This window comes from Pieris rapae, chromosome 24 (assembly GCF_905147795.1).
Source record: "Pieris rapae chromosome 24, ilPieRapa1.1, whole genome shotgun sequence".
Taxonomy (NCBI): Eukaryota; Metazoa; Arthropoda; class Insecta; order Lepidoptera; family Pieridae; genus Pieris; species Pieris rapae.
The window spans coordinates 2175281-2187280 of NC_059532.1; the positions used below are offsets into that span (position 1 = coordinate 2175281).

The 12000-nt window shown below is 34.6% G+C and overlaps 1 protein-coding gene across 2 annotated transcripts; it reads right to left on the bottom strand.

Annotated features, from left to right (window-relative positions):
• On the bottom strand, positions 1 to 11576 carry LOC111000441 (phenoloxidase-activating factor 2-like). 2 transcript variants are annotated; one of them, XM_022269869.2, is made up of 9 exons: positions 11448 to 11576; positions 8693 to 8840; positions 8018 to 8132; positions 6949 to 7054; positions 4738 to 4838; positions 3140 to 3369; positions 2267 to 2451; positions 2007 to 2180; positions 1 to 967 (listed from the first exon to the last, which is right to left on the bottom strand). In XM_022269869.2, the coding sequence occupies exons 1-9, from the start codon at positions 11448 to 11450 to the stop codon at positions 803 to 805; spliced, it is 1227 nt and encodes a 408-aa protein (XP_022125561.2). In that variant the 5' UTR covers positions 11451 to 11576; the 3' UTR covers positions 1 to 802. The 2 variants fall into 2 exon arrangements, with proteins under 2 accessions (XP_022125561.2, XP_045489786.1); XM_045633830.1 differs by having other exon boundaries at positions 11476 to 11569.
• Positions 11577 to 12000: the final 424 nt, after the last annotated feature.

Genomic DNA, 12000 nt, shown 5'->3' on the forward strand with positions numbered 1-12000 from the left:
GAGTCCCTTTAGGCAAGGTTCCGAAGATACTGGCAGCGTTCCCCCTTTGAATAGCTAGACTAATTCTTTGTGCGATGTAGCTGCCAGCTCTTCGTATCTATATGCTTCGTATTTATATCGATTTTTTATATTATGTCAGTCACGTATCACAATGGTTATAGCTAGCAGCTATCATCGTCGATGTTTTTTATCGAAATATATATCTGATAAGTTTAAGTTTTAACCTTGTCTAAAGGGACTACTTTTAATAATATATTTTAATACATTTTAAGGTTAGAAATGAGGTATATCAGAATTAACTACAATTATTTTTTATTAGTTTAACGTATTTGAAATTTAATATTATTAAAGTTTAAAAAATTTAATTAACACGTGAAAAGCAAGACGTTAGTTGTCGTATTTACAGCCAAAAATACTGTTAATAACAAAAAAAGTAAATGTCTTCTAGTCGAGCACTTTTTTCGAGATGACGTAAAAAAAACAAATGGAAAACGACGTACTGACTCGAGCAGTAATGCAAGTTCGGCTCTGTACATAGAGAGCATACAACGTATATGGCGAGAGAACGTTGGGGTATTTTCTACCGCGGCTAATAAATAGTCTACCCAAACAGATATTAGATAGCCTAACGCTAAACATAAACTCTAAATTAAAACACTACTTTTATATAAATGTGTCACGCTCCTAAACAAGACTGCTATGGTAACATTAATACAAACTACAGCGGTTTTCTAATGTAACATACTAGAATAAAAAAGGGCAGGTGCGACGCCATGTTGCCAAGAGAATACTTGCACTTTATTTAATTTGAATATGTGTATATGGAAGGATCAAATCCTTTGCCGGTCATTTTGTCGTCGATCCAGTTGCGAAGGTCGGCTACATCCAGATAGAAACCTGACCCATCCTGACCACACCCAATGACCCACGCGACTATACCGCTCTGCATGTATCTGTCTTTCTCGTTCTGGAATAAATAAAATATGCAGTCTATAAAAATCTGAATATAAAAACAAACAGTGAAGGTATTAAGGCTATTTTGGATCTTGGGAACTATTGCATAACCAGTATGGTCCTGCCAATATTGAGCTGACAAATCAGAATTCATTGGAGGATAGATTCAAGACAACAACAAAGAAATCACACGCCTATTTGGCCAAAGTTTGTGTGTCTGCTTTCTTTCATAAATATTGTTGCCATCTATGATAGTGGACAAATCTTTGATTTTAATTTATTTTATTATTCTTTATTACTCAAGATGTCATATGGAACATGGTGTAATGGTTGCAGCTCCTTCCAAACATTGTGTGTGTGTTCAAAAGTGTCTTTTTAGGTGGTGGAGTTTTTAGGTGGTGAAATAAATTGGGATTGATTTGCTCCAGTTCAAACAATTTGTATTAAAGACTTGGCGATTGAAAAGAGTGGCGGAAAGTTTCTTGCCAGTTCTTCTTACCCGCTCTACGCCCTTGACTTGCGAACTGGTTGTAAATGTAAATTTACAATTAATTTAATTTTTTTTTCTTGACGTTCATTAGTGTACATGTTTACCTATATGAATATTTTGATTTGATTTGATTACAAAATGAGACTTCAGCAACACGTCAACCCCCTAGCTTCAGGCCTCTTGTAAACGACGGACACCATTTATCGGCAGAAAAGGGGCGAAACTTGCCGCATTTTGAAAATCTACGGAGTGTTACGGAGGGAGTGGAAAAATTGTTGAATTTGCGCTCCCTAACTGCCCCTATGTACCTCAAATCTGATAAAAGCCAAGAGGCTCATTGCAGGTGGAAAAAAAAACATTAATCAACTAATATCATTTTTTTAAACTTTTTTATAAATAAAACGCTAAAAGATGCTGCTAAAAAACGCGCCAATTGGGTTCAGCCAAACGTAGAATTATGATATAGATTATAGACTATCGCACATTTCGTAAACTTGTACAGAAGGGAGAAATGTAACGAATCAATTTAGCTGTTTATAATTAAAATTTGATATTGCCTTACCGGAATAGGACAAACAACGGGCGATCCATCGTCTCCCTCACAAGTATCCTGCCCGTTCGTTCCATAAGCACACATAAAGGACGAGTAAAGCTCAGACAATTCATAATGGTCCGCATATGGCGTAAATAGTAGCTCAATTTCACATGATTGTCTATATAATACTACAATTTCCACCTGTGAAAATACAATAACTTCATTAAAGCAGAACCTCGGTACAAAAATGGCAGAAGGCTGCCTTATGATGATGCAGGTAACTTTACCTTTTTCAGAATATCTTGGTAGCGTCCTTCTTTACCAAATTTGTCCTTTCCCCAACCAGACGCTAGACATCGAGCTCCACCCGGCGTACGTTCTTTTGGTGGTGGTAGGCACACGATGCCAACGTTCTGTGCATACTCCATGGGAGATGAGAGGAATAGAAGAGCAATGTCGTAGAAGTGACTGTCTGAAAATAAATTTTTATTAAATTTAATTCATTCTAAAATGTATTGTGCTGATCCCACGTGGATTATATCCATGGACGCTTTGGAACAGGTCTGCTGCAGTATTGAAGCCCATATTTATAGAGATACAAGAAAAGAGTGGGTTAAGGGACAGGATTCCTGTTCTGTCACACTGTCCATACAATACTTAGGTGGCTTAGGCACGAAAAACGGATTAAAATAAATTTAAAAAAAAAAATTTGCATTGGGATATGTGATTGGGTTCAGAAGTTGTACAGCTTGATAATAATACTTCCAAAATAGACACAACAGCATCTAACCTAGGTAGCGAGATCCCACCCACTAAAAACACCTCAGCCCATCACACGCCCTTAAGATAGGTTCTCGAATTATTTGAATGCTACATGATCACTGATTAGTATACACTATTTTAATTGCAAGAAAAAAGTTAGGTTTCCTACTAAAATTATAATAATGTTTCCCAAGGTGTATAAAATGCCTATACAATATCTCTCATCGCATGCGCTGCGAAAACTATTGATGATAGAAGAAAAAATGTTCCACATTATTAATGAACATATCAGTATCTACAACAAACGTATTAAAAAAAAGGCCACCCGAGCGAAGCCGAGACGCGTTTGTAAAGCGTGATCAACTTTTGCGTAAATAAATAACAAACATAAAACTCACTCTTATCAAAGTCCTTGTGAATAACGATTTCGATGACATCTCTATCTTGGTAAGGGTAAATCTTATTCGTGGTCTTCATGTCCCATTCCCCAGCCCTCACTCTAAATGCGCTAGAGTCTGCTACACAGTGCGCTGCAGTCAAAACCACACTTGGGTGGATAAGAGAACCTCCACATACGAAGACTTTCAGCTTCCAGCTTACTGGATCATCTGCATCCACTGGCTCGATCCTAGGATCAATATATTAAGAGATCTTACACCCAAGATTATGTGGTGCTCTTGTAATTGATTGTAATGATGCATGTCGTCATGTTATTTTGATTGACACTAAATTCATCTGAAAGATTTAAGTTGGCTTCTGGTTCGTACCAGTGACCCTAGAGCTGGTAATTTCTTAGCTCAACTAATAAGTATCAATATAGCAATATAGCGAAGAATGCTAGCGTTAAAGGAACACAGGGACAAAACATTTTAATCTTCAATTTATTAATTTGTATTATTATTATGTGGGTTAAGGAAACTGTAAATATGTGCAGTATATTTGGGTGTTATGTATTATTTCTTTTTTGTGTAACTTAAAGCTTTTTGAAAAGCTTAAGATGATATGGGGTTTTATAGAACAGGGGGCAAATGGGCAGGAGGCTCACCTGATGTTAAGTGATACCGCCGCCCACGGACCCTCAATGCCAGAGGGCTCGCGAGTGCGTTGCCGGCCTTTTAATAATTGTTTTTTTTTATAGAACAGGGGGCAAACGGGCAGGAGGCTCACCTGATGTTAAGTGATACCGCCTCCCATGGACACTCTCAATACTAGAGGGCTCGCAAGTGCGTTGCCGGCCTTTTAAGAATTTGTACGAAAAAATCCTTTGGAATATACGAATATACAAATATACGAATTTGATGATACTGATTATGTAGCTAATATCTCAGGGGACCTTGATTGGATATTGTCAGCCCTTGAATAAAATGTCACATACTCGTGAATTCATACCACGTGTTGCTTTCAGCGTGCGACACTCACCGCTGAGGGCGTAGGTTCAAACCCCACCTGTGCACCAATGGATATTCTATGCGCTCCTTTTACATTTGCTCGAACGGTGAAGGACCCAAAGTCGATAGCGTGTGTCAGGCACAGGAGGCTGATCATCTGCTTGCATGCGTGATTGACAAATGCTCGTGAAATATAAATATGAGGCCCAGATCTAAAGACTGTAGCGCCACTGTTTTATTTTTTTTAATTGAAGAGCAAACGAGCTCTATACAAACTCCACGCAGCATTGGTCAACATTTACATAATTTGACTGCACATTTATATAAAGTAATTAAAACTAGTTTATACGACCTTACAGAAATAATCCTGGGGCAATAGGAAAAGAAGAAAAGTCATGAAAAGATAGTATTTCAAACAAAAATATACCCAAACAATTACACAAATATTCATTAAATTGTACCATTATATGTTTTTATACATGTATAAATAAATAACTGCCTTCCAATAGTATGAAATCCCATTATTTCTAACTTTTACTACTTCATTCCCATGCAAACATGCCCGTGCAAAGTGCAAAATCTCCCCGAAAATAGGGAAACATTCTTACTTGTATATGGCAACCATCCATGGGAATTCCCCGAATTTCGCCTTGTCGCCAGTGATTCGTAAACCAACGCCATTTGGATTACGCCAACCGCAACCTTTACGCTGTAACAACATTCAGTTTAAAACCTTTTCAAATGTAGTCTGTACGGTAAAAGCACTGTCCTTTTAAGAAGTAATAATTTTTATTCTTTTTTTTTTAACAGAACAGGAGGCAAACGGGCAGGAGGCTCACCTGATGTTAAATTATACCGCCGCCATGGCTCTCAATGCCAGAGGGCTCGCGGGTGCGTTGCCGACCTTTTAAGAATTGGTACGCTCTTTTCTTGAAGGACCCTAAGTCGAATTGGTTCAGAAATACTAAAATTCTTCAATTATTCTTGCGTCACTTCATTTGTTCACAAAAAATATTGTAATTATATCATATTTACTAACAAGATTATCGTCAAACTATAATGATGATGAGTTTTGGAAACACACACAAGGTTGCTTACCTCAAAACTCACACCTTTTCTCTTTCGCACAGATTATATATTCTTAATTAAATCTTAGCTCGCGCGAAAACGCATGACGCAAGCGGCGTTACCACGCTCTGAGGCGTTTCATTAAAGGATTGGAGTGCAAGCGAAAGCGCGGAACGAACGACAAAGAGGCACAATCCGCCTCCGCGTTTGGCAGCGTTCGTTCGTACAAAAAAATTACATAATTGTATTTATGCGTACGAATAAATGTAACTTGATCAATTCAACTGTGTTTTCCGTTTACCTCCTTGCCTCTATCCATACAAAATATCGATCGAACATATAAAATTAAAATTTTCTTTTGTATAACGCAAACATTCCATGAATAGTTTCTTATGACGTTGTCACGTGCAACTATCGTCAGTAAACCGACTTTACAGACAACTGATTTTTTTTGGTAATTGCATCTCGCAGCTCATACTTCATAGGCAATTTATTTACGATCTTTGCCATTATGTTGTGGAGTCCTGACTTCATCCTACTCGCTACCTCCGTAAGATCTTTTACTCTTCTACATTTAACCATTATCCTGTTCTATCGTGACCTTTGTAATTCTTGTATTTTTTTGTCAAAAGTGAAACTTCTTTGTAAATTAATTATTACTAAGGTAAAAGCCCAAATAGATGATCACTCTATATATTTATATATCTATATTAACACTGTATACGTGCTAATCTACACTAATATTATAAAGAGGAAAACTTTGTTTGTTTGTTTGATTGTAAGGAATAGGCTCATAAACTACTGGACCGATTTTAAAAATTATTTCACCATTCGAAAGCTACATTATCCACGAGTAATATAGGCTATATTTAATTTTGAACAAAAATAGGGTTCCGTAAGATATTAGGGTTTTTTGGGCACAAGGTGTAAAAAATCAACCAAAATATATATATTAAAATAATATGTATCACGTAATTTTATGTATAAGGCCCTTAATGTGGTTTAAGGAACTATTTAGTTTTGTTATTTATATCTAATATATAAAATTCTTGTGTCGCGGTGTTTGTAGTTAAAGTCCTCCGAAACGGCTTGACCGATTCTCATGAAATTTTGGGTATGTCTGAGAATCCGACAACATATTTTTCCACCTAAATGTTAAGCGTAGTCCACCCCTAAATTATTATTACTTAATTCTCATTCAGAATTTAAAAATACCCCTAATTTTCATCCCTCTACAAATGGTATACAAGGCAAAACGACGTTTGCCGGATCAGCTAGTGATAATATAAATAAAAACATCTGTGTGTGTGTTTCTGCACAAGACGTTATGTGACAGAATTTCCATCTTAAGTTCTAATATGTATCTCTTAAATGAATACATCAACCACTAGCGTGTATTTTTCTCTCGATCTCCCTTTCTCACTCTCTCTCAATCGGTCTTCAATCAATTGAATGTGAATTCAATCTTCGTGACGATACGTAAAAATTTTACCATCATACGCCTAGAAAATTTTCACTTGAATGAATATATTCCTGTGTTTACATGTCTACATTTTATTGATATTATATTGTTTAACACTTAGTTCTGACGACAGCTCATCTCTATTGATAGACTGTACCTATATTTAGCAAAAATCTTTGCGCTCACACAAGCGCCTATTTGAGCAAGATTCAAGACACAGCGCTAAGTCTGACTCCCGAATGTCAAAACCGTACTTTAGTAAATAGTTTTTCCTTAAGTTTTGCAATACCTGTTTGTCAACTGGAGGTGCCGGAGTTATCAGGTCATCAAGCTTCCTGATGTCGGGCAATGAACAGCACACGTCGAGATATGATGGGCATGGACCGTCTTTGACTCTGAAAATATACAGACATTGCTATTGGCTTCAGACAACATCGCCTATGCGTTAGGCATGCTCTTATTGTACGAGGTAAGTTGTTAAAATGAAACTTTTATTACATCGTCTCAAACTTTTTGGTCTGTGTGGCGCATGTCGCGTGACGGTCGGCCGCGGAGTAGGGATAAAGTTAAAGGCGCTCATCATAGCAGCCAAGGCCAATATGGCGGCCTTATATATATATATAAATAGAAAATAATAATTTTATTATTCTTATATATATATAAAAAATAATAATTTTATTCATTTGTGCCAGTGCTCCACCCTATTTTAATATGTGTGTGTGTGTGTGTAATGTAAATAATTGTTAAGTATTATGTATGTCGTACTCTCAAAGACACAGAATTCAATAAAAATATTAGTTGGAGACTTAGTCTACTTTTATTAGTCCCAATATCATTCCAATTTTGCAAGTATAAAATTAAGATTGATAAAGCGATCTTAGACCCTTAATGGAATATTATTCCATATTAGTTAAATGTCTATAATGTGAAAAAAAGTTTCACTTTTACTATGGTTTCATAAAACTACAGAACATTTTTTTACATTTACTTAAGTACCATTGATGTCGTTCAAGTATTATATAAGCATATTTACTGCAATTAATCCCCCCCTTCCTTTTGTCAGCAAAAGTAAGCTAAGCTCTCAAAAATAATAGTACATAATTTTTTGTATCCTCGAAAATGCAATTCGTTTTTATGCATAGACAATGTGTGGGTAATATGTGTAGATAAGTAAATAATTAATCTTGACGTAATCACCAAATAAAAAAAATCAACGATACAGGAATGTGGGCTGGAGCACTGTTGGATTGTATTCCTTTCCACCTAACTACCAGGTACATGGGATGCGCGAATACCCAGCGCACAAGGCAGTTCCTTATAGTCCAGTTGTGCTTTTGAAAAATGGGAAAATAACTTACCCTTTGCCTACTCCATCAGTTATCACAGTGTTGTTGGCATTACACAAGTAGTAACGAACACATTCGCCAGGCGATGAATCGTTCATTTTACATGATAAGGGGTTGTCTGTTGAAGCTGCAATTGACAACAAGAAAACGTCATCACATTGGAAGGATGTTCAAATAAATGGAACTCTTTGTTTCAAGTTAATGTTATCTTGACTCGTTTAAAACATTTTTAGCGGCGTTAAATTAGAGGATTATTTTCAGGATGAGAATGCTTAGAAATATCCTGCTCCATAGGACAAGCCTTGACAAAATCAATTGGTTGCTGATCTAATTTTACATATTTTATAATATACGGTTTCGATATTTGTAAATATGCGAGGAACATGTATACTAACTATACAATTATAGACCTGTATCGTAGTTTTGTTCTAGGAGTACATTGTCTTCACATATAATTAATTAACTAAAGTCTACAAATATTGTAAATTCTATTTTAAAAGAGTAAGTGTGGAATTTCTTGCCCATTCACCACACGAAACTACCTTTTGGAAGGGGCAACTAGAATCATCTTTATTAAACGTTCAAAAGTGCAATTTTAGGTGGTCTTATTCGAATAAAAGATTTGACTTTGACTTGCGTTGCGACGCTAACTGGTACTATTGCAGAGGGCTGGAGTATAATGCTTACCTGGCTGCGTCACGGGTGTGGGCGTGTTCGGGGTTGGACCGGCAGTGGGCACGCCGAATATTTCCTCGATGATCGCGTCCAAGTCTCCAGGCTTGTCCTGGCAATATGCCAGGGACAGTACAGCGATAAGTACTAGTAATTTGTTCATCTGTAATGAAATAGCCCTTGTATTAATTGTGGACATTTGCAGAAGTGTCTTATAAATTATAGTGCAAAAAAAATAGAATTTTGGAAGAAAACGGTGTTTGTTTTAATCAATGACTTCGTTTGGATATATTAACGTCAGGCCCTACCTAAATCGTGAATCGTATACAAAAGAAAGCGTTGATTTAGTTATTTTTCACCAACAAAGTAGAAACTGCTACGTGCATGTAACACAAACACAAACACAAGCCTAGTGCTACCCCAATTATAGGCGCATACAACAGTCAGATTTTATGAAGCTCACACAAAAAAATAATTATATCAAGATAAAATAAAGCAAAAATCAAAAACATTACAAAATTAATTGAATATCCCTGATGAAATCCTAATTACTAATTAGTTGAGCTAACTTGTGGAAACTAATTTGGGGAAATTTACGACCCTCCCACTGCGATCCAATACCACCATCATTTAAAGTTAAGTTTAGTTAAGTTATGAATTAAATTAAAACTCCGTATAGATCTATTTAATGGAGCATTCTAACCCAGATTAGATCTATTAAATGGAGAATTCTAACCCAGATTTTTTATAATGTATCATGACTACAGCGACCATTTATTCTTTAAGACGGGACAGTTCAATTTAGGTAATAAGTAGTCTATGAAAAACACTTTTTTATAGTTCTTTATTTAGATAAAGTTAGTTGGCTTAAATTGAATCACAAAAACATGGTACTCAAAATGTTTGTTAAATTTATAAGAACAATTTTTTTTATATAGCTGGTGTTGATTTCTAAATGAAATGAATTATGCTGCTCAAATTTTCGCGCGGGGACACTGGGTCTCGGGTATGTACTTTAATAGTTTTAAATTTTTAAATAATAAGAAAGTATCTTCTGCTGCATCCAGACGGAGAAATAAAAAGTTAAAAACAGTGAACTGTTTATGTTAAAGTGTTTATGTCAAACTCTTTTTATGTTAAACAGTGTTTATATTAAACAGTTTTTATGTTAAATAGTGTTTACGTTCAACAGTGAACTGTTTATGTTAAACCGTTTTTATGTTAATCAGTGTTTACGTTCAACAGTGAACTGTTTATGTTAAACAGTTTTTATGTTAAACAGTGTTTATGATAAACAGTTTTTATGTTAAACAGTGTTTATTTTAAACAGTTTTTATGTTAAACAGTGTTTATGTTAAACAGTGAACTGTTTATGTTAAATAATGTTTATGTTAAACAGTGGAATGTTTAGATCATAGAGCAGATCTGCAAATCACAGCAGGGACTGTGCAGACCGAAGCTGCCTGGGATAGAAATAATTGAAGACAGCTTGAATAGGCATTCGTCTACACACTATAGACCAAATATTTTATATTGCTATATATGTATTTAACATATATTTTTCCGTAATAGTTCCCGGAACTGTTACCCAAACAACCAGCCGATAAAAGAATCGGTTGATGTCACTCAGCAGGAAAATTTAACATATATACTTACCATAATACTCAAATATAAATTGATAATAAGCAAATACAGGACAAATATATACTTAAAAGCAAATGGAACTAAAACTAAACAGATAGTTTATACAAGATAACCACCATTTTGATGTCGAATAAAAAACAGAGCATATCATTCATATATTAAAAACTTAATTATGCAGTTACATGTTAGTATAGTTATTCTATATATATAATATATATATATGCAGCCAACTAGATTTATTAGCCGTTCAATCAACAGTCTAGCTTCTTTACTAAACGACGCTATTTAACTAGCGGCCTGAATTATATTCAGTTGAAGCGTTTGCTAGATCATTTAATTAAATGGCTGGCTAAAAGCTAAAATATCTGACATAAGAAATTCCTAATTTAACATATTTTAAATGTAACTAATTAGTGTTCTAGTGCTTACACTTAGTGTCACTACACAATTCCATATAATTTTTAATTAAACTTTGGAAAACAATATCAAAATTATTGTATGCCAATGTTTTATCGATTCAAAACTGCCTAGCTAATTGATCAAATGGCTGTATATCATACAGTCCGCTAGTTAAACGGCGTTTAGTAAAAGGACTAGACTGCTTATTGAACGGCTAACTAAGCTAGTTGGCTGCGACTTATACAGATATTATCAAATTTACTAAGAATAATACAAACACTTTCAACTAAGTATTTAACTATTAAAATACTTTTTCGCTTAACAAGACTAGGTAAAATATCAAACTCTGAATCATTTTTTATATCGTTTACGGTATAAGACATATTAATAAGATGAACCTACACTGTTCAATTGGATCTACATATCAACAGAGTTTAAGTTTATTTATAATTATGTTATATGGAAAACTAACAATTAAATTTACGTTTTTTTATTGATTCCTATGAAATAATTGTTACTTTTTTATTTATAATATGAAGATTGTATAGTGCTTTCCTCGCAATAAGTAACGCAATCCAGCGAAATCCCAGAGTACTAAAACTTTTGAAATTTGGTTTCAATTTTATATTTATTAATTTTTCATTGTTATGCAGATAAGAAAACAGTTACGATATATGTGTGTGTTGGTAATAAGTATTTTATATAAAGAATATAATAAGATACATACCATTAACGCAACCACAGATTTAATTCACCTTATACACACAAACATCACGTCCAAACAGATCCGCGGTCACTCGTGTTTTAACACTAGTGTGTGTGTTGTGACATTACGAGCATCCATTTTGTAGTACTGAACACGAGTAATATGCCTGTAAAAACATTGAAACTTTGGATTTGCGTTTTTATAATATTTTTGAACTAAATCAAAATAACGTAACACTCCGTAATATGTAAATATGTAAAATTCTTATGTCACTGTGTTTGTTATTAAACTCCCCCGAAATTGCACGACCGATTTTCAATTTGTAAAATTTATTGCCCCAAAATTTTAATTTTTAAACAAATTTTTTTTTTGCTTTTTTTTATGACACCTCATACGTACAACCCTTAATTACCGCTCTACAATCAACCCCTATTTATATTTGTTTATATAGACATAAATTCACAGAAACCCTAAAAAGTTTTCATTCCGGAAAACCGAACAAATCCAATCTAAAAAAATTTTCTTTTTAATTTTTCGTTTTCTTTCGACGGTACACATTATATGGACCACGGTA

Bases quoted from the DNA above. Each gene is read 5' to 3' on its own strand.
- LOC111000441 (XM_022269869.2), bottom strand. The intron at 2,452-3,139 runs GTGAGTTTTATG...ATTTATTTTCAG, and splicing joins TCACAAGGACTTTGATAAGA to ACAGTCACTTCTACGACATT. The intron at 968-2,006 runs GTAAGGCAATAT...TATTTATTCCAG, and splicing joins CCGTTGTTTGTCCTATTCCG to AACGAGAAAGACAGATACAT.